The sequence below is a fragment of the Lepisosteus oculatus genome, chromosome 3, assembly GCF_040954835.1.
Source record: "Lepisosteus oculatus isolate fLepOcu1 chromosome 3, fLepOcu1.hap2, whole genome shotgun sequence".
NCBI classification, from domain to species: domain Eukaryota; kingdom Metazoa; phylum Chordata; class Actinopteri; order Semionotiformes; family Lepisosteidae; genus Lepisosteus; species Lepisosteus oculatus.
Window position 1 is genome coordinate 51,425,614 of NC_090698.1, and position 23,223 is coordinate 51,448,836.

At 35.9% G+C, this 23,223-nt stretch overlaps 1 protein-coding gene and 1 non-coding gene across 2 annotated transcripts; one reads left to right on the plus strand and one right to left on the minus strand.

Moving 5' to 3' along the window:
- Nucleotides 1-5: 5 nt before the first annotated feature.
- trnam-cau (transfer RNA methionine (anticodon CAU)) lies at nucleotides 6-77 on the minus strand. The gene has a single exon. It is a non-coding gene; the product is annotated as a tRNA-Met (tRNA).
- Nucleotides 78-442: 365 nt separating this feature from the next.
- aldh7a1 (aldehyde dehydrogenase 7 family, member A1) lies at nucleotides 443-23,017 on the plus strand. Its single transcript, XM_006626843.3, has 18 exons — nucleotides 443-711; nucleotides 2,393-2,446; nucleotides 3,655-3,720; nucleotides 4,303-4,383; nucleotides 5,267-5,390; nucleotides 6,248-6,380; nucleotides 7,598-7,642; nucleotides 9,655-9,732; nucleotides 10,093-10,190; nucleotides 11,739-11,780; nucleotides 12,328-12,422; nucleotides 18,821-18,905; nucleotides 19,411-19,517; nucleotides 19,650-19,766; nucleotides 20,252-20,349; nucleotides 20,842-20,915; nucleotides 21,531-21,606; nucleotides 22,584-23,017. The coding sequence occupies exons 1-18, from the start codon at nucleotides 520-522 to the stop codon at nucleotides 22,636-22,638; spliced, it is 1,620 nt and encodes a 539-aa protein (XP_006626906.3). The 5' UTR covers nucleotides 443-519; the 3' UTR covers nucleotides 22,639-23,017.
- The last annotated feature ends 206 nt before the right edge of the window (nucleotides 23,018-23,223 follow it).

The window sequence follows — 23,223 nt, forward strand, 5'->3', positions numbered from 1 at the left end:
CAAGCTAGCAGAGGATGGTTTCGATCCATCGACCTCTGGGTTATGGGCCCAGCACGCTTCCGCTGCGCCACTCTGCTGCTCGCTAAAAAGCTGTCGTCAATCGGATTTATCAGTGCTGCTCTGGCCTTCTGGGGGCACTATCGAGTCAAGGATCAAAACGTTAGCACATTTCTTTAACTTCTAACCGTAACGAGCAATAATGACATCCTATTGCTGCGGGGGTAAAAGTGTTTTGTGTTATCCGAACAAAAAAAAAACAGAAATATATGATCATGACTTCAGCTCACAGCCTGGTGATTTCACAGAAACGTGTCACCCAACATTTTACGTGCTCAGAGAAAACTGACTTGCGTGTTGCGTAAGCTCCTGCACGTAAAGGACGCAGAAGGGCTGCAAAGCCAGCGCTGCTGGCGACAGATGGGTAGAGCCTGTATCTCACCAATCATCGCCTCCGCTTCGGGGGGCTGGGCTGCACAGCACTGTCTGCGCTGAACTTGGCGTCGGTGCTCTGTTACAGCCATGCAGCTTATTGCTCTAACTGCTGTAAAGCACTTGTCCCTCAGGAGAAAAGTCCTTTTCCGCGGTTTCCGACAAACGGCAACCATGTCCACACTCCTGATCAACCAGCCGAAATACTCCTGGCTCAAAGAACTAGGCCTAAAGGAGGAAAATGCCGGAGTTTACAATGGAGCGTGGGGAGGGAAGGGAGAGGTAAGACGCGAAGAGATTTAAGTGGCATTAGGTAGCAAGGGCAGCCAATAGCAATGCTTTGCTAAAAATACTTATGAAGATGGCTGCAAATCGAGACTGTCCCATTCACTTAAACGTTTCTACTGTTATTTATTTAAAATTTAATCCACTCGATGCTAAGATACAGAAAAACCGTTTAATGTATTAATATCCTAAATGAGATCTTAAAAATGCATTGTAAAATTTTAACATAGCATCCCTCCACTTAAAATTACCTGCATTGAGCTACGTATCATAAAGTTCTGCTGCTTTTTTGTTTCTTCGATATAAAATGTCAACATAAACCTAGGCCTTTGTAATAGTTTCTTCAAACTAATACTATCTCGTGCGGTGTATGTTTATTTCTTTTTTCGTGTAACATTTTGAAAATGTTTATATAAAAACAAATTCTGCCAGGTGTTTCCCAGTTTTATTAACTTATTTTAAAATTTCCCTTAAATGTACCACAGTATTTGCTTATTCTTCTTTTTCTATTATATGTGAGTTTGATTTGCGTGCTAACTATACCAAGATCGAGATCATTGATATAAATTAGAAAGAGCAGTGGTGCTAGTACAAATACAGTATCTGCAGCACTTGGCTAATTATATCTTCCGAATCGGAGGATTTATTAATTCTTATTTGTACTACTCCCTATCCATTTACCAGTTCTGAATCCCACAAAACATGCATTGTCTTGCATATCAATTGGAATTTATATAAAAGAAATAAGACTTATTGGCTTACTTGGTTTGGTTCTGATGCCCTTTTTATTCCCTTCTTGTTAATGGGCTATGAATAACATTTCTTGTGTCCTAAAGTAGAATCGGTAGAATTCCATATGACTGTGGGGATTTAAGTGCGTTTAATAGCTATAACAATTCTCTCTGTTCTGTGCTAAAGCTGCATAACAGAAGTTTGACTTTGCTCAGCCAGAGGCATGTTGACAGGTTGTCTTAACCTATCAGCCATATCACTAGCCAGCAGCCATATCACTCTGCAACTCACAACTGGCACCCCACTGAGGTTAAGCAGGTGTGAGCCTGGCCAGTACCTGGACGGGAGCCCTCCTAGGAAAAACTAAGGTTGCTGCTGGAAGAGGTGTTAGTGGGGCCAGCAGGGGGCGCTCACCCTGCGGTCCACGTGGGTCCTAATGCCCCAGTATAGTGATGGGGACACTATACTGTAAACAGGTGCCGTCCTTCGGATGAGATGTAAAACCGAGGTCCTGGCTCTCTGTGGTCATTAAAAATCCCAGGCTGTTTTATGAAAAGAGTAGGTGTCCCGGTGTCCTGGCCTCTTAATAATCCCCGTCTATGAATTGGCTTCATTCTGCTCTCCTCCCCACTGATAGCTGGTGTGCGGTGTGCGGTGAGCGTTCTGGGGAGCCACCATTAGTGGAGCTCAAGCGCTATATAAGTGTAAGCAATTATTATTATTATTATTATTAATGAACACCTGAGGGAAATCTCCATTTATGTTAGCCATAACCCGCCATAACCCGTCATTGTCTAAAAACATCCAGTTTAGAGGTTTACTTGTGGTGTTAAGCTTACATGTGATTAGTTCTTCTAGATTAACTATATTATGTGCTATTTGTTAAAGATGCACTGAAAATAGTATGCTTTAAAGATGTAGGATATAATTAATATTGTCTTTCTAGGTCATCACTTCTTATTGCCCTGCCAACAATGAACCCATTGCAAGAGTCCGACAGGTAATTTCAGCCTCATTCTCTTAATGCTTATATCTATCCTGGTGGATGTCATGGTTGAAAGCTGTGTTCTGTGCATAAATATATATCCAAGGCCATTTACTTTAGGGACAGATATATATTACTTACCAGTCTGATAGCATTTGAAGTCGACTTATTGCATAAACCTTTGTCCTCTGGATGACCTTGCTTACTATAATGCCAAACTGACAGATAGATTTAGTTATAATACATTTCTTATTTATTAAAGGATGAAAACAAAAAAATATATAACAGCATTTTGACATAAACTCTTGAGCAAAGAAACTGTATTTTTGGAGATTCACAGATGGCAAAACACCTTATTGAGCTTAATGTTCACAGATGCTACTGAATATTAATTATTTTTACTAAATGTCTTGTTAATTTTTAAAGTAATTCTTTATTTAGTTTGTCACTGTAATGGATTACTTTTTAAAGTAACTTTCCCAAGCAATGTTTGTACCTTTCCTTCACAGCAATGTAGGCATAGCACCACATTCTACTTCCTCTATTACATTCTGTGACTATTTGGAAAAGTACTTTTCTCAGAAATCCCTCAAAGGGCTTTAAACATTTATTTATGTTATTGAACTGAATTTGCAAATTTCTGCCTACACCTCATTCCTAGATTAATTTCTGTTCATGTAATAAATGTCCTTTTTATTCTGTCTTGCGGTCTGTCATCATTAGTGAATGCAGTTAAAAATTAACTGTTACTGTCTTGTCACAGATGAGCTCCATTGCAACAGTTTAAAAATTGTGCAATCTTCCTCTTATCCTCTCAACATTTCAGTTTCTACGTAAAATCTTTTTAGGGTCATTGTTTAATATATGGAGGCTTATCTCATTTAAAAATATTTTGTGAATGTTACTCAACTTTCCATTTAGTTTGCCTAAAAAAAGGGATGGATAATTCAAAAAAGGGTTTACTTAACAATTCATACAAAAAGTAAGTAAAACACAAGCATGGGAAAATATTTCACATATCCCAGATGTACCTGGTACATTCAACAACAATTGGAACAGAACTTTTCCAGAGTTTGAGTGAATAGTTTGGAAAGTTTTTTTGTGTTTGAGAATAAAGGGCGCTTTGGAGGTAAATAATTCTGAGCATGCTACTTTGAGTGAAACTCACTTGGCTGTGAACATTGTGATGGTACTTAGGATTCTTTTTTGTGCTTAATTTCAAGGCCACGATGGCAGAGTATGAAGAGACCGTGAACAAGGCAAAAGAAGCCTGGAAAGTGTGGGCAGATGTAAGTACTGTCAGTAAAGCATTCTAAGGATAAACCAGAAAGACACACTTGTCGTGTTACTGTCAGAAACACTCAGTGTAGAAAAGAATCCACAAACACATGTGATGCGTTCAAAATAATAGGATGTGTATGGTGGATTAATACAAGTAATTAGTTGTGAAATTTTCAAATTGCCATCACAGGTCTTTGCTTGTTTATTATCTATTCATCACCACAACAAATTCAGCAGCATGAGATTACCTCTCTCCTCTTGAAGAAAAGCAAAAACAGAAGAGAGCTACAGCATGTATTTAGTACACCTTCAAACTAGTAATTCTAAATGCTAGCTGATGTATGAACAATCCTTTTTTTCCCATTTTCATTATTTTTTTAAAGGAAATATCTATATTGTTATTGTCAAGTATGATCCTTCAAAAAAACATTAGTCTGACTTAAACAAAACTAAAATGTAGTGCTGAAAGTTAAATTTTTTGAAATTATTTTTAAATAGTGTGTCTTGGTGTTGGTTCTTTACAAGGTTTGTAAACATATATTCATACTGTTTAAATGTGATAACTGAAAGTCATTTCCTTTTTTACATAGATTCCAGCTCCTAAACGGGGAGAAATTGTAAGACAAATAGGAGATGCTTTAAGGAAGAAGATTAAAATTCTGGGTAGCTTGGTAAGAACTTTTGAGAAGCATCTACTAACTTTATTCTGACATATTCAAAAATAAGGGTTAGCTTTTCCTCAAGACAGTTCTTTCCTGTCCTGGTGTGTTTAAAACATACAGAGATAGGAAAAGCAATATTTTGCTCTTAACATCACATTGTTCTGGATGAAAAGGTCTGTTTACATTCTATTCCTGTTTAACGTTAATGCAGTCGAACGTTAATTAAAAAAAGTTTTTAAAGCCAAGAATTCAAAGTCTTCAAAGGCGCTGACAAAGTCAACACTGCAGACTTTTTCAGAATAAACAGTAAAATATGAACCCGAGAACACAAGTGGACACTTAGAAGGAATAATGCTTTTAATACTGTGAACAGGAGCTACTTTTTTACCCAAAGGGTTGTGGATGTAAGACGCTCCCCAGCCATCCTTGGATCAGTTTGCTCCTAGATACCAAATGGGCTAGAGGTCTGAATGGTCTCTGCTCATTTGTTACCCTTCATAAGTCTGAAGTATATCTTAGAGCAATTGATTGATTTTTAATACTGGAAGTTAGGAAATTCAGAGGTTGAATGTTGTAGATTCACTATCTTTAAAACATGAAGGGCAGACATGTTGCTATGACCAAATACTTCAGCCATTTCAGTGTGTGATGTTAGATACTATGGATGCTATGTTGTCCAACATATAAGAGCTGTGTACATGAACATTTTTTTTTCTCACTTCTCAAACTATTCTGATGTCTTGTAATAGAAAATTCCACTTATGGCTTCAGTTTGTTTAATTATAGTTTACAATACAATATAATTAATTATTAATTTAATCAGCATTTCTGATTTGTGCTTTGAGGCGGCACAATAGATGGTCTGTCTTATGCTTCTGCCTTTTTTGTGCAGGTATCCCTGGAAATGGGAAAAATTTATGTAGAAGGTGTTGGAGAGGTTCAGGAGTATGTAGATATCTGTGACTATGCTGTTGGTCTCTCCAGAATGATTGGCGGGCCTGTTCTACCTTCAGAAAGTAAGTCAGGATTTGCCTGCATGTGTATTTTCATGCATCTACAAATACTGGTGTCATAACCAAATCTAATATTATAATCACTTAATCACAGTTTTGGAAAGGCTCTATTGGAAGAGAGAAAAGCACATTGAAAGTCTGGGTATTTATGCAAGTACTTATTTTTCGTAAACTATGTAACAGTGTTTAATTACATGTCAGGAGTACTCACAAAAGCAGAAAGATATCTAGTGCTTGTTTTCGGATGAATCATTTAAGAATAACAATCTGTACAGAGAATTAAGTCAAGGTTTGCTAATAACCTGATAATGATCAAAGTCAGATCAATCTAGAGTGGGTCTTGTGGTTTGAACAGTACACAGGTTAATTATTTAGATTGGCCTCATCAAATGCTTTTCAGATTTTTTTACTTCTAAAACATGACTATGTTCTTATCTGTTCCTCCACACCCACCCTCTTTAGATTTGAGTCCTTATTTCTACTGTTGACAGATCCTCCACTTGAATCTAAATGCACCAGCATTTGTTTCCAGCAAATTGAGGTCTTACAGTTGTCCTGCAATTACCTTTAAATTGTTTACAAAAGAGAGTTTCATTTTTTTTCTCAGATGAGCCTTTAAATTTGAGGCTTGTGATTGATTGTTATAGGATTATGGTAAATAACAGAAATTGAATTTCAGTGACATTTGTTTTTCATATTTTCTGTTGGAAGTGGAAAAACCCAACTTTTTAAATGCAAAATTATAATGTTCTGGATATAAGTGTGTATACTGTGTGTATATTGGTGATTTAACTGCTTCTCTGCTTTCAGAAATTTCCATTTTTGGAAAATCACCCGTTTCTGACTATTTCATTCCTTAGGACCAGGTCATGCTCTTATTGAGCAGTGGAATCCAGTTGGTCTTGTTGGAATCATCACTGCATTTAACTTTCCAGTGGCTGTATACGGCTGGAACAATGCTATAGCACTTACATGTGGAAATGTCTGTCTATGGTAAGATCAAGCTGAAACATAATATATCACCACACAAAATGTAGTTTTTTTTAAAGGTGGGAATCTCTATGTACGGTTTAAGAACAGTTTCGAAAATATGTACTAATATTTGTATGAATTCCCACTCAATTTGAAATCGCCACTGCTGCCTTGACCCTCAGCTATGTCCCACACGTGGAGAATGAAAGAGGGCAGACTGTAAGCACATAACAATTACAGTACGAGGTCAGTGCCAGTTGCAGGAGTGGCATGTCTCTCACTGACACTTCAAGTCTGGGCTGTTTTCCTAGAAGATGAGAGAGCCCTGAGTGACCAATATTGGCCCCCATCTCCAGCATTGAATCCTCAAATTTTCGCTCACAATTTGCCAGATTCCTTTGGTTTGCCAAGCAGAACTGGCATCAAGTTGTGAACTTGTAAATGACTAAGTGATCGCAGTTGAGGAGGAGGCACTTACAGTATGTTGTCTTCGACTTTCTCGTGGCACAAAGGTGTTAACAGTAAGCTGCTCTGATTAACACCTGGGAAGCTTACATACTCAATTGGTGACACCAAATGCAAAAAATAAAAAGGAAAAACAAGTTTTTTGTTCCTGTTTTGGCAAAGAAATATAGATACATTGCAGTAGACATTTGTATAATGTTTTTTTTTTCTACAGAATCACAGAGCAGAATATGTTGTGTGTACAGACTGCATAATATTACATGAATCAAACCACATATGTAGTCAGTGTTAAAGTAATGAGGAAATGGTATGACAGCTTTGCAGCATCTGTGATATCTTTACTGTTAATTCTAGAATTAATCTAATAAATATATTCCTTGTTTTCACATGCACTGAAAATTAAAACATTAAGTTTTAATGTGAGTTACTTTTTTTGTCATTTTTTTTGAGCGTCCCAAGTTGAATAAATTATTCTCATTTTCATAGTTTTGCTGCCAGGCAGTGGCGTCTCAGAGTCCCTAACATCTGCTCTTTACGCCCATTTTAGATGTTTGTGTCAATTTAAACAGAGAAAAGTCTGATGAGACTTGTTAATTGCAAGATTAGATCATCTGACTTCACCTGTGTTTCCAGACTGTTCAGTTCTATAATGCTTACAGATACTGAGACAATTTGACATTTGACAACTGGAGGACTTGACTTACTCTTATTAGTACTATTTTCTTACTAATAATTGATGCATTTTATTAAAATAACCTTTTTTTCCCCATCAGGAAAGGTGCACCCACTACTCCCCTTACTAGTGTAGCTGTCACAAAGTAAGTTTAATATTTTGTTGATTTGTAACCAACTTTTGAAACTTGTCTTCTGTCAGAGTATTACATCCTGGGTATATGTAAATATGATATGCTGTTAGCATGGTACCATAGTATGTTGTCATTTTCTGCGATACCAGAGAATGGCTTTCTGCCTTCTAAAATAAATCACATATACCTCATGTACATTACTGTATAAGTAGTTTTTGATTCACATTCTTAATTTTTTGCATTTTTTGTTTAAAGCGTCTCAATATATATATGTACTATTTCTTAGTTTAGTAAGAATTAGCTCTCACTTAAGTTCTTTAGTGTTCATGTAGGTTTCCTCCAGTAGTCTGTCACCATGAATAATATGTGTAATGAGATGCAAAACATGTCAAGATTTGCCGAGAAACACAAAATGCAATTCAGTGCCAAAGATTCTTGGAGATTCAATTTCTGAATTTAAAGAAATAACTTCTGTGGCAGGAACACAATGCAAAAGGAACATGTTCTTACTGTGAAGCCTTCATTAACAGTAAGATGTGTTTTTTGTTAAGGTGTGAGGAGGGACAGAGTTTTTTAAAGTGAATACATTTTAAGACTTGCAAACCCCAAAAGTCTGAAAAGTTGGCTTATATGCTTAGCAGATCCCTAAATTACAAAGAATATTAAAATGATACTTATGAGGGTTTAAAATAGCATTCAATAAGCTCATTGACTGCAAAAGGACCAAAGATTAGTTGTTCAGATGTCTAAGGGCACATGACTATATATTTTCAAGTGTTCATCACCCACCATGAACAACAATTTTCCTTTCACATCTTACATAAACTTGTTAAATATTAACAGACATTTTGTTTAAACTTATATTATGTAATTGCTTTATTTATGAGAGTTCAGACCTATTTACATTTATTCTTATGAGAAGTTAGTTTTTTAATTTCAGCAACATTTTCAACACAACCACATATCCCTGGTAAATTGAGAACTACCTGTATATAACACTGACAATGCTTAAAATGTATGTTGCACATTTCACAAGAATATTTAGCTGGTAAACTGAAAGCAATTCAGAAATCAACAAAACACAGGTTTAGTAATATCCTAATTTTTACCAAATGTCTTTTACTTTACCTTCACCAAAGTGGCTTAGCAAGATCCGGAAGGCAAGTCCTGTGTGGGCAGTGCTTGGTGGTTGCTTTTTAGCTGATTCTTAAACGTTATTAAAGAATGCACAACAACCACCATACAACGTTATCTTTATACTTTACCAACACTTTTTCTTAACTGGCTAGTTGGATGTGCAGATAGAATTCAGCATTCTGTAGACTCGCTATGCAGTACGCTGCATTGTAATTGAACAAACTGTATAAATGTAGAAATTATGGTCATATACAGTATAAAAATTATATCTGTATGTTATAGTTGGAAGTGCATTCTTGACTTTATACACATATTCAGTTCTGATGTGTAGCAGAACCTAACTGGGATTTTATGAAATCTCACTTTCATAGTTTTGCTGTCAGGCAGTGGCATCTCAGAGTCCTTAACATCTGCCCTTTAAGCAGGTGAAGAAGTTTAACACACCTGAAGAAAGCTCCATGGCCGAAATGTTGTGTTTTCTTTCTTCTTTTTTCAGTATGGAATAACCCTATTACTTGTTCATCTGCCCTTTAAGCCCATTTTAGATGATTGTGTCAATTTAAACAGTGAAAAGTCGGATTGAGACTTGTTAATTGCACGATTAGATCAGCTGGTTTCACCTGTGTTTCCAAACTGTTCAATTCTATAATGTTTACAGATACTGAGAAAATGTGTCATTTTACAACTGGAGGACTTGACTTACTCTTATTAGTACTATTTTCTTACTAATAATTGATGCAATCCTCATATTTGTTGATATTATGTGCAGTCTGTGTACCTGTGTGCTCATTAAGCATCTAGTTACTGTTTTTACAAAGAGTAAACTTTTTTCCATGTTGGCTGTCTTGAGTCTGGAATGAAACAAGTGTTTTGTTTTGTTTCTTCAGAATCATTGCAGAGGTGCTGGAACAAAACAACCTGCCTGGTGCAGTTTGCTCCATGGTGTGTGGGGGGGCTGATATTGGGTGAGCTTTGTCATGTACTTTGCAGACTCAGTATTCTGTTTGAATTTATTATTTGGTGTTAGGGATCCTGTTGTGCGTTATAACAGCTGTTAACCTGCCTTTTATTTTCTGAGAGATAAATCCCTATGTGAAACCAGATGAATGTTAAGAGCTTAAAGCTTGTGTAGTAAATCTATGGTAACAGGTGTTCTATCTCTTCTCTTTATCATGTAGTGGATGTGTTAAATTCCAGAGGATTTCAGTACTGTATCCGTGATGGAAGATTGTAAAAGAAACGATAGTCCTTTGTATTTAAAGGAAGAACAGAGGAGAGCTTGTTCACACTTTTGTGAAGTAACTCCTGCTGTTCCCTCTCTGTAGAACGTCCATTTCTAAGGATGAGCGGATTGACCTGGTGTCCTTCACTGGCAGCACTCATGTAGGGAAGCAAGTGTCTTTGATGGTGCAGGAGAGATTTGGTGAGTTCTGACTGACAGTTGGTACTGTATAAAAATTACTTTATAATAGTAAATGTAATATTCTCAAATTAACTTAATTGCAATTCAGAGTGGCTGACTGGGTCTTTTATTGGAAGCAGAGCACGACGAAACTGAGCCGAAGGTTATTAAGTGAAATTTTCTAATAAGCCGCACAACAGACTAGGATGGGGAGAAAAATCTAGTGAGTTGAACCTCTCCCTGCCCCATCCCAAAGTACCCACTACCCAGCATCCGCAGCTCAGCTTGGTCTTATTTGTGTGTTGTAATAAATGCTTCTGGTTCTGTGTCAGTGGCATGAAGAATGACAGGCTGGAGAAAACTTTTGATGCTCACTGACAGTCTTTTTGCTCATTTTATTACAACTGGCATTCTCATCACAGAGGCATGGAGAGAAAGTGCAGATATCCACTAGAAGCAGAGGAGGGATTTATGTTGTTTATTTTAGATGATTACTAAAAGTTTGTGATTACTGTTGTTTAAGTTGATCAATGTTAGTTTAATTAACTTAAAGCAAATGCATTAGTGCATTAATCGTGTATTATTTTAATAATGTGATAAATTATTATTTAAGGGATATATGGTGGTATGTTATGCAAAGGTATAGGATTGGATGTGGTTATATGCCAGTTTCTCTGCACTGATCCCTCGCAACTGTCGAGACCATAATGTACTGTATAGCCTGGGCAAGGTCTTAAACATAGTATAAATGTCTAACTTTCTATAATTTTATACAATAGTTTTTATAAACATCTCATGTTTTTCTTGAGTTATGTACACTTTCATTTTCCATGATTGTTTTAGAGAAATACCCGCTGAATTATACAACATGTAGTCATTTACTGGGCAATAATTTCTGGTCCTGGCTAAATTTCCCATTGGTCCTTACTGATCATGGCCCTCCCCACTGATAGCTGATGTGTGGTGAGCGTTCTGGCGCACTATGGCTGCCGTTGCATCATCCAGGTGGGGCACATTGATGGTGGTGGAGGAGAGTCCTCATTACCTGTAAAGGGCTTTAAGTGGAGTGTCCAGAAAAGCGCTATATATGTGTAAGCAATTTATTATTATTATTATTATTATTATTATTATTATTATTATTATTATTATTATTATTATTATTATTATTATTATAAACAAGTGTACATCCAGCACAAATGGGGTTTAGAATACTGTCCCTCTCCCCTGTAGGTTAAAGAGAAAAATAAGTCTTAATAATGTTGTCAAGCATTTTCCTCAAAGCTGTACGGGCCATCCCACTCTTCACGTAGAGCTCTTTTTATCTCAAGGAGCAAGCAGAAGTTCGTTCTGTGCTGAAAGTTAGAAAGAAAGAATGTTGTTTTTTCATTCTTTTTAGTTTTAGCATTGAATTAACTCTGCTTGCTTCTTTTTAGTTCACACTGAGATGAAGCTCCCCACAGCCAACTTTTATTCCTTAATTTTTTTGTAGAATTGAAGAAATGAATAGGCTACAAACCTCAACTGCAGATTTTTATAATGTTCGTTCCATTAATTTTGAATGATTTGTAGGGCGCCAGTTGCTTGAGCTTGGTGGGAACAATGCCATTGTGGGTGAGCTGCTTTTTTTATATATATATATCCATGTCATAATTCAGTTTTTCCATGATAGACTAAACTAGTTCGATATTATGTTGTTGTGCTATTCATATTTTAAAATTATAATGCCTTGAATTTTAGATAATTTTTGCTGTTAGATGCAGAAGATTGTTTTCAAGGCAAAATTGGTTTTAATTTGTTATAACGATTCTTATTAATTATAGAATTAATACTATGCTTTAAAAGATTATGGATTGTTATAATTTTGATAGGAGTTTTCATATTTCACTTTTGTTTTACTATCGGCTTTTAAAAATTGACAAAGTACACATATTAAGATGTAAATTGTGTAAAATGTTCCCAGACTTCAGTTTTGTTCCACATCCCCTTTGTTTTCCTCAGATTTATTTCAATCAATCTGTAGCAAAAAAATAAAAAATGCCATTATTGTCACTAAAATGGTGTTCTTCTCAGATGTTGGTTCTATTTTTTATTGTCAGATGCTAGATACCAAGTTCTTTCATTTCTTAATGTTTGTAATGTATTTCATAATGATTTTCAGTTTTTGAAGATGCTGACCTTAACCTCGTGGTGCCTTCTGCTGTGTTTGCTGCTGTGGGAACAGCAGGCCAGCGCTGCACAACAACAAGGAGACTGGTAAGGCCTGTGTGTGATGTGCAGTGGGTTGGTACAGTAAATGGCATCACTCTCAGGAGCACACATATCACAGACTTAAAATAATAGCTCTAAACCTATATTCAAGAGTATATTGTTATGGGCTTTGATAAAACTGTAGATAATGTAAGAGGCCATTTCCCCCATTTGCACTATTTGTCTGCTCCTGAATATGATAAATGATAAAAAGTAAGATAATCCCTTATAGCATCAGGGTGCTGAGTTCAATTTCAGCTTAGGGCAGTTGTCTTTGTAGAGGGTTTTATATTGTTCATTCTCCTCTTGTGGGTTTCCACAAAGTGCTCTAGTTTCTTTCCACCTATTAAAGACATCCAGGTTTGGTCTGATTGGCTAGTCTTAACTATCATTTTATGAAGAAGAGGGTTTCAGGGGGATTTATTTTACTCAGTAGGGTTGTTCCCTGTATAGCCAGTATTGAATATGGAATTATATAGAATAGGACAAAATGAGCATGATGGCCCAAATAGCCCCCTCTTAATTGCAGCTTTTCTAATGCTCTAATATTCCTGGTTAGAAAGTGCAGTATTGACATCTTGAGGGCTTTCTTTATTAAATCCATCCACCACTAGACTCTAGCTGTGCCACCAGCAGACGGAACATATGTTATTAACCTAGTTCATATAGTAATCCAACAAAGGGATCATCATATGTGGAGGGACCCCCTGATGGATTGCTTTTGCTCAGCATCACTTCCAGCTGTTAATGCAATTGGTGATTGTTGAAGAACCATAAACCCAATTACAGTTGCCTGAGGGCTCTGAGCTGATCATGTTAAATGGGATGATTGGAATATTGCAATAATACACTTCATTTTAACAGAGCTTTCTGACTGCATTTTACACATCTAAATGGATGTTTTGGCAAAACGTGATTTGGAGGCTGAGGTAGAGGTGCAGCACTATATATCAAAAGATTCAGGGACAAAATCTAGAGGAATCAGGGCTCTTCCAATCTGGGTCAGACCTATCAAAAACGTCTGATTCAACACTGCATAATGAAATTAAGAATTTATATGCAAATAAAGAAGTCATGGAAGCCTTCACCTTTTCTCACATAGACTGGGAAATAGAAATGTCAGCAAGAGAAACCAAACTAGACATGATTAATGATTGTTACCTTACCTATAACTGTCAGAACACCAACCAGAGGCAATGGTTGTATTGACCTTGTCTTTTCAAACAATGGAAGCACAAACAGATTAGAGAACCATAGGGGAACTGCAATGTTTATGTTATACTTTAAAGTATCTTTTAAGATTAAGTAAAAAATCAATAGTTTTCAATTTCAGGAAAGCAGAATTTGAAGAAATGAAATAGAGCTTAAGGGAAGTAGAATGGGATAGGATCAATATGGAATCAGTGGAGAGTGTGTGGCAACGAATTAAGAAGATTCTGCTCAAGCAGAACTTTGTTTATCCACAGAATAAATAAAGCAAACTGTATCCCCAACAATTCAAGAAATAATTTATATAAAAAAATTAATCAATTTCCCTATGGGATTAATAAAGTATTATCTATCTATAAGGAAAAAGTTTGCACTTCATAAATGATTAGAAAAACAATATGATACATAAAGAATATGAATCCAACGATTTACAAGTACAGGCTATAAAAAAAGAAAGAAAGACCAATAGACAGATGGAAAGCAATATTCAAAAGTAAAAAAAAGAGCCACAGTGGCACATCATGGCTTCTGATCAGAGCTTATCCTGCTTTCTGTAGCCTTAAGTGAACTAGAGCTCACATGACTCCTCTCCTGGATGGAGCATTGATCTATCGTAAGAATTATCACCAGCAATGCTGGCCTCCACATAAACATCTGGGTGAAGTGGTAGAACTTGGATAAGTAACTCACTCCAGTGAACAAGAGCACTGCATGCAGCAAGGACTTTAACCCACAATCGGCCAGATATGAGTCCAAAGGCTTACGAATGCCACTCCCATATTGCAACGTAAGCTGAAATAAACAATAAGATATTTCAGTACTGCAAGATAATGAAGTTAATGGTGACGTATGTGGTACAACTATGGGAAACTTCTAGGTAACGTAACAAGTATTTTCACAGACGTTCAGTAAGGATGAAGTGAACAGTATGCCTCTGGCAGCAGAAGAACAAAGATCTTTATTAAACATTATTAGCATTGGAAGAGGCAAAAGTGTTTTGGGTACAACAAGCACTGAGGATTCAGATATTCTGAGGGCCCAGTGGTCTCTAACCAATTGTACCTAAGGAAATGAGAGCTGTTATTCAATAGCTATTTACACAAAACATGCAACAGTTGCTTATGACAGAGGTAATACTGAAAGACTAATGTAGTGCCCATCCACAAGATGAGTTTCAAAACTGTCCAAAGTACTTATAGACCAATAAGTTTATCTTTTGGAACATGAGGGGTTGTGGAAAATATCATAATCTATTTGAAAATAATATTCTATATCCTATTAACCTCAATAAGTGACGTTACCAGACGATCTTCTTAACGTTCTTTGTAAAATAAACAACAGTAATGTATACACACAGAATATGGTGTGTTGAGATTTCAAGAAAACCTTAGATAAAATGTCTCGCAAAAGATTAAACCTCAAATAACAAGTGATAGGGATTCAGGGAAATGTGTGTAATTGAATTGGGAATTGGTGTACCGAGAGTACATATAAGGGGTGAATGTTCAAAATGGGGTGGTGTAGTTAATGGAATTGCAAAACATAAACTCTAAACAGAAATGAGATATGCTGAACAAGAAGAGACTGTTTTAAAAAAAGACATATAGTAGGTTTTTTGTAAACACAATTACATTTTCCGAGACAATGTGGTGAATTGATAAAGCAAATAAAATGTTAGGATACATACAGATGTAGCCATTCAAAATGCGCGGTAAAACCCCGTACTGTGAGTTTTGAGCTACAGGCAACCACAGTACGTCTTTCACTGGCCAAATATGATCGACAGATGGCACTTGTGGTGCATTAGTTGTTATTGAAATTATTGCTTTATTTAATCTCTCTACAGTGCCAGTTTAAATCTGCTTAATACACAATGCAGCTTTAACCAAGTAATTCCTGGTTTTAAGAGAGAATTTTGATTTTTTTGTGTAAATTTTTTTACACATTTTTTTGTGTTGGATTGGCAAAATTATCTTAATTTACAGGGTTAACAGATTTTAAGCTGATCACGTGGAAGAAAAATCACCTGCTTTTCATGCATATTAAGTTGTGTTTATAACTTATCTACAAACATTTTTTATAGCTTTTAAAGTCATGCAATGTGTAAGCTAGGCAGGTAGATGTCATTGTTTCTTATTTTTGATTTTCTTTAAAAAATCGACTTTCCACTTCCACCTTGCCGTAACTATAGTGGGGATGTAGTATATTTGGGGGCTTGTTCAGGATCTTTGATTTGTTTTGTGGAGCCAATATTTTTTTCTTGGTTCATGCATGCTGCACTTGGGGTTGTTTTAATTTGTAGTGCTCCTTTGTATTACAGGTATTACAGTACTAACGTTTGTATTATGGGTAATTGTGGTGTCGTGGCTTTCAGTTTAGAGGATTTTACTCTTCGCCTACTCTTACTCTCTCGGTTTACTGGGGACATATCAGATATTAAACTGAGGAAGGGATACAACCCCCACGCCCCAGACAGATAAAGGTGATACAAATCCATTCTAAAGGGTGCAGTGTGTTAACACAAACTCTAACAGAGCCACTTGTGAGAGCAAGGTGACTTTCTGCTCAATTACATAAGAGCTACTGTACAATCAGATAGATTTTGAATACTTTAAGCAACATTAGCTGTTGTCACATTCACCTGCTTTGCATAGTACATGATTTCTGAAAAGGTACCTTTTTCTCTTGTGCAAACTAATCAAAACAACACCCCGCCCCCGGATCTCACCTCCCGCTGTTCCACACACTCGAATCCCAAGAAGTCAGATCCACAGATATGCCAAAATATTAGCGCACACTGCAATGAATGGCATTATATCATATACTGTATATACAGTATGATATTGTATGGTTTCAAAGCCACTACAGTATAGTATGTGTGAAATATTTTTCTTAATCAAAATTTAAAGCTAAACTTCTCTTTGCTGAAATTTGTATTTAGACAAAATCTAGATTTTCTTAATGTAAATTTAAACCTGAAAAGGGCACAACGCAACACTACTTTAATATTAAACTTTCTCTGTACATTTGGCTATGTAAAAAGTATAGCCAAAAGGATCGCTCTGAAAGTTAATTCCAAGCTGAAAAGACAAGACTCAACATGTCTTCTCTATAACTCTTCAGTTTATGGCTCGTCCATGGTCTTTCTTTATTAGTATTATTAATTATATTAAATAAAATATAAAATAAAATTATATTCATAAAATATTCTGTATTACATTTAAATTGGAACATTTTTACATAAATTAAAAGCCGATACACAACGTGTCTGCTCTGTAACTCTTCAGTGTACAGAATAATCCCCACAGAGCAACACAACATTGTCACAACATAGTAAACAGCAGTCAATGGCTCACTTAAAGGTGTAACACGTCTGTCTTCACTGTCATGGTACGGTTTTCACATTTTAATAAGCTGTTCTATAGTTACTGGCAATTGTAAAAATAATCCTTCTTCCCTCCTTTGTTTAACTTAAAGAATTCTGTGAAGAAATCCTTAATCTTAAAACCATCACTTATAATAATTCATCCAGATACACACACACACTCATGCCAGAGCCAATTTTGCTAGAAACAACCTCCAAGTAAGTCTTTGGACTGTGCTGTACTGTACAGTACAATATACGGTTTAAAGTTTAAAAATTAAAGTTAAATTGTTGGCTGATTACTGGCTGCTGAAATTTGAGTAAGACAAAATATAGATTTTCTCAAATCGGATGTAAACCTGAAAGAGGCACATCGCATTCACAGCAAGCTATAATAGTGGACTATGTATTCGGCTATGTAAGAAACAAACCAAAAGTAATTTTCTGGGCTTTGAACTGCCTGGGTGCAGCGCCTTACATTACAGTCCATTGCCCATTACCACTATAAGGACAGTACAAGTTTTTATAAAAAAAAAACATCGTCAAAATGTTATCAAAACATCCACTTGTGATATTTTAGCTGCTTAGTTACATGTTTCCATATTAATATTGCTGTCAACGTTTTTTAAAATAACAGCAAGTGGAGTGCTTACTACGTATTCTTAGAAAAGCTAAAACATTATAACTTTTTATGAAAGTTTATAAACTTTATAATGTTAGAAAAAGCACATTAAAACCATAACCCACTGTAAGTTAAAGACTTTGATACTTAAAATATTTCTGAAGAAGGTGGAATACTGTGTACTTTTTTATATTTAGCTACCACTACCATCTACTGTGTAGGCTTGTACTACGTTATACTACTGTTTTTATTTTCCGCTACAAAAAATGTACCTTTGGATTTTCTCGATATGGATTTAAACCTAAAAGAGGCACATCACGTTCACAAGCTACAGTATAATAATAACCTCTTTTTTATATATCCAACTGTGCAATCTTGCTTTTATAAAATATCATACTTTTTAATTAGTTCAGTATGCTGTGATACAGTGTTTAAAATTAATAAAAGTATAAACAGTGTACAACTTAAATTCTATAATTGGGAAAGATTCTCCCTCAGCATTGATCAGGATTCAAAACCAGCTCAAATGCTCTACACGTCACATTAAACTTTCACTGCTCCACCTGGCGGTTTTGCAAAGTAGTGCAGCCCCACAACTGAGTATTTTTACAAAGCTGCGGTATCCCAAATATTAATAATAATTGCTTACACTTACATAGTGCTTTTCTGGACATTCCATTCAAAGCACTTTACAGGTAATGGGGACTGCCCTCCACCACCACCAATGTGCAGCATCCACCTGGATGTTCGAAGCCACTGAAATGCAAACTACTGCGGTACCCCCCGCTCATTCTGAATGGCTGGATCTGTAGTTGATTTCAAATCAAGGGATGTTATGTTAAAATTCTATAATACACTAAGTAGGCCTTATTTAGAATATTGTGTACACTTTTGTCACCACATTATAGAAAAATATTGCTGCTGCTCTGAAGTTAGTCCAGAGAAGAGCAACAAGATGCATTCTGGGCCTTAAGGGAATGTTCTACACTTACAGGCTGAAGGAACTGAACCTTTTTAGTCTTGAACAGAGGAGACTACAGGGAGACCTGTTACTGATTTAGTGCTGACTTTCTGAATAGTTTTTATAAATATAAGAACTGTTATACCGAGTTTTTACTGAAAAGTTTGGAAATGTAATGCAGAAGAGAGATGCATGTTATATGTCAGTGAAATAAAAAATATATCTAATTTTCTTTCTGTGTCTTTCAGCTGCTTCAAGAAAGTATTCATGATGAAGTGGTGGAAAAAATTGCAAAAGCCTACAAACAAGTTAGAATTGGTGATCCCTGGGATCGTAAGTGTTAATTTACTTCATTATAGGAAAATTGAGATGAGTTCTGAAACTAAATTAATAAAACCTGTAAATTACATAGTTCAGAAATCAGCCATATTGTATAACTTGGATGGGATAATACTAAATGGAAAAAAAAAATTGCAGACCTTTCAAAGGTGGCAGGAGACCACACTGAAAATTTAAATAAAGAAAGAGATTGAAAATGCAGTGAATCCTATCTCAGCCAACCTAATATGCTCATAAAGGCATGGGTGACAATGAGGCCAAATTTAAATTAACTTTTCAAGTGTAATAGTTGTGAAATAAGAAAAACCAGGCGGGTTAATTGTGAAGACCTGTATAGGTTTCAGGGGGAATTAATTGAATTGATTTCCCTTTATGCAATGTAAAAGAGATGGAAGTGAGTGCAAACCTCAGCCCCTGTCAGTTGTGGTTTCAGTGCAGCTGTTTCCAAATATTGAAAGACAGCAAATCATTGATCGGTGTGTATTGTCTTTGTTCACAGCCAGCACTCTGTATGGTCCCCTTCACACGAAGCAGGCAGTTGAGATGTACAAAGCAGCAATCGAAAAAGCCAAAGAGCAGGGGGGCACTTTAGTGTGCGGAGGGAAGGTACTGAACATAGTTTGCCATGCTACATAACATTAATAAAACAAAAGTGTACTTTAAAGTTTCAATAAAATAACATTTAATAAAATTGAATTATTAGGAAATAATTTGATTATAAATTATTTGTCCTAACAGGTGATTGATCGTCCTGGGAACTATGTGGAACCCACCATAATCACTGGCCTTCCCCACGATGCACCTATTGTCCATACAGAAACCTTTGTTCCTATTCTGTATGTCCTGAAGTTCAAGGTAGGAACCAGAAAAATGTGACACTGTATTAAACCAGTGTTGGAGAAGATCTTTTGAAGGTGTTGCTGTCAACACTTGTAAACTGAAAACAGATGAAGTCTGAGGTGCCACTGAATCATGTTGTCTCTTGGACCAGTGATTGGGTTTGTGTCAAGAGTAAACTTCAAGGGGGAAGATGGAAAGGGATATAAAAGTACAAAAGCAGATGGAAGTAAATTATACTAAGCAGTATCTAGTCCAGGAGGGTATTTTTCTGTGCTTGATCATGTTAGGTGATTTGGATACAGAATTGGTGTAGTGATTTTACATGAAACTACAATATGCAGAATCTACAGTACGTTTGGATTGCCTACAGTTCAAAAGGAAGTAGAAAAGGATTGATGGTCGTATCCTTACAACATGTAAGCATGTAGCTGCAAGCGCCGATATACTTGTGTGCATCCTCTTCACCCTTTGCTCAAGTCAGGATGTTTCTGCTGTTCTAGACTGAGGAAGAAGCTTTTGCCTGGAACAATGAGGTCAAGCAGGGTTTGTCCAGCAGCATCTTCACTAAGGACCTGGGCAGAGTATTCCGCTGGCTGGGGTAAGGTTCTCCTGCTGCTGAAATCTGTTAAATGTGGTTGTAGTACCAAGACGAGTCACTTAGTATTTTCATTTTTGATTAACTGGCTTGGGTACCATACTGTATGTGTTGGTTTGGCCCTTAAAATGTGCTACAAATTATAAAAACATCAGAATGTAACAAAAAACCTAAATCCAAAAGGCCTTTTTTCATATAACATTTTCAATTTGTGTTATAGGTATGAAACGTTAACAGTTACTTTTTAGTTAAAACATTGTTTTCTGTGTTGTTTCATGCTTGACTATCAGTTGACAGGCTTAAAGTAGTGAATGAATTACATAACATTTATCATGGTTAAAGATTTACAATTAAATGATGATGACTGAAATATTAAACATAGAAACCTGGAGTGAAGGCAAGTGTAGCACATGCATTAATGCTCTATGAAATCCATTGGAAATATGGATTAATCAATGGATTTAATATAAATTTTATTTATACTGTTTTTTCCAGCCCCAAAGGCTCAGACTGTGGTATTGTAAATGTGAACATTCCAACCAGTGGGGCCGAAATTGGAGGAGCTTTCGGTGAGCTGGTGTCTTACTGCTTTAGTCCTCTGATGAAGGCTACCCTTCCTCCTGCACAGTTTTGTTGAGCTAAGTTTTGCTTAGACACTGTAGCTGTCATGAACTATACCATACAGTTTAAGTTCCAGGGACCTGTCACATCTCAGTGCCCAGCTGCTTGTTTGACCTGGAAATTGTTCATATTTCTTTAATTGAAATAAAGAAAATTGATGACATGAGACTCTCGAACACTTAATTGAAAATATATATATAAACTGAGGTTTTTATTTACTTCATTCAATTCAATTATTTGGTATAGAAGTTATTCAGACTGTCTCAGAGTGTGTTCACAAGTAGTTGTTCTGTCAATGTACTGATTGTCTATTAGACCTGAAAGAGAGAAACAAAACACTAGAAAGAGAGTCCATTATTATTAAGAACACTACAGAATGATTATCTTTGGGGGTTTTTTGGTTCAGTTTGAAGGGCCTCTGAAACCAGCATATAGAAACAGTCATGTCATTTGCCAACCTGCTTAATACCATACGATGTATCGAAATAGTTTTAAAGCAAGTGTAAAATCCATTCGGCCATTCAGGTGGTGTAACGACGTACCTCTCGTGGTTGTGTTTGTAGGTGGAGAAAAGCACACGGGAGGTGGGCGAGAGTCAGGAAGTGATTCCTGGAAGCAGTACATGAGGCGATCCACATGGTGAGCGCAGGTTACTTCTCTTGACAGATGAAAAACAGTGGACACAGCAGTTTTGAGAAATAAAAATACAGTTTTGGTATCAGTATAGGATTTGGAAACTAGGTCTAAAAGGTTAGAATGATTCTCTGAAAAATTATTATATGCTCATTATTCCAAAAGCAAATCTTAAACGTGTTTTATCTTGTGTTTTCTTTTTATTTATTGTTGTTGTCATTCTGTAAAGTGCTTTGAGAAGACACCTTTGAAGGCACTATATAAAATAGTTTATTATTATTATTATTATTATGGGATGTGGAGAGCCCCACTTGCAGGATTTGAAGTCAACAGTGTTTTTTCTTTGATGCTGACATGGCAGGTATTGCTTAAAATGGACACAGACCTAGTTTAATGTGTTAATTTAAGGACTTGACGAAAAGATTCTTCAATTTCATATTCAGAACCACTACCAACAGAAGTCCCCACTATGAGAGTGTGAATTAAATCATATCTCTGCCTATTCAATACGTTTTCTTTCTGTGGTATGTAATAAGTGACAAGATAAAATACATGTTTCAATATTACATGTGCTACATGTTATATTATTACTTGGGCCTAATACCTAACAACTTGTAAAATCACAATTTTTGTAAAAATGTTATTGTAAATTGACTTCTAAAAGAAAAATATTTCATTCTGCTCTACCAATGCAAATTGACTCCCAAGCTTTCTGTTAATTAGGGCAACTTCCACACATGTTGTAAAATATCACATTTTATACAATCCGATTACGAGAGATTTTAGAAAAACAGACAACAGCGTGTACATACTATTGATGATACTTTAACATTCAATAGCAAACAAATTGAATCTCGAAAACATTTATTCAAAAGTAATGTACAGTAGGATGTGTTGTGAACGTGTTTTAAAGAGAAGCTTGTCATGAAGGTTTCTGGTTTTTCTTATACAGATTCAGACTGTGTTTTGTTTGTTTGTTACAGCACCATCAACTACAGCAAGGATCTGCCTCTTGCTCAGGGAATCAAGTTCGAGTGAAAACATCAGAATATAAACAGACAAACAGGAAAACAGCAAATGTGCAATCTCAAAGTAGACTGATCTGATCTCTTTCTCAACTACAATTACATTACAATGCCTATTCTTTAGTCATGGGGGGGGGGGTTAATGCTATTTTGAATTTTCTAATGTAATTCTGAATATAGAGTTAACAGCATTACCTAAAACTTGGGCACTTACGAAGAAATGGAGTAAACTGCATCTGGTAATTTTGTACTGCATAAAAGTGGGAAAACCATTGAAAAAGCCTTTCAGAACTTAAACCCACAATCTCTGATTCTTTAAATCAACCATTTTTGTGTTCTTTGTAAACACTATTCAATTCATGCTTTATTCAAATAAACCATGCTTTTTTCAATTAATGTCTTGAAAGCTTTTATTTTTATTTTGATATCGTAAGTATCATAACTTCTAAACATGGGCATCTTGGTAGAAGACATTAACCTTTTACCACCGGCTGAGTGAATTTTGCATAGATCACCATAGCAGGGAATGTATTCATTTTTAAATGTTTTTGATTGCTTCTGTATTTGATCCACAGAAGTCTGCTTATTTACAATTTAA

Excerpts from the sequence above, each read along its gene's own strand:
- aldh7a1 (XM_006626843.3), top strand. The coding sequence starts at position 520 with ATGCAGCTTATTGCTCTAACTGCTGTAAAGCACTTGTCCCTCAGGAGA. Across the intron at positions 4,384-5,266 it reads TTAAAATTCTGGGTAGCTTG|GTATCCCTGGAAATGGGAAA; the intron begins GTAAGAACTTTT and ends TTTTTTGTGCAG. Across the intron at positions 19,767-20,251 it reads TGTATGTCCTGAAGTTCAAG|ACTGAGGAAGAAGCTTTTGC; the intron begins GTAGGAACCAGA and ends CTGCTGTTCTAG.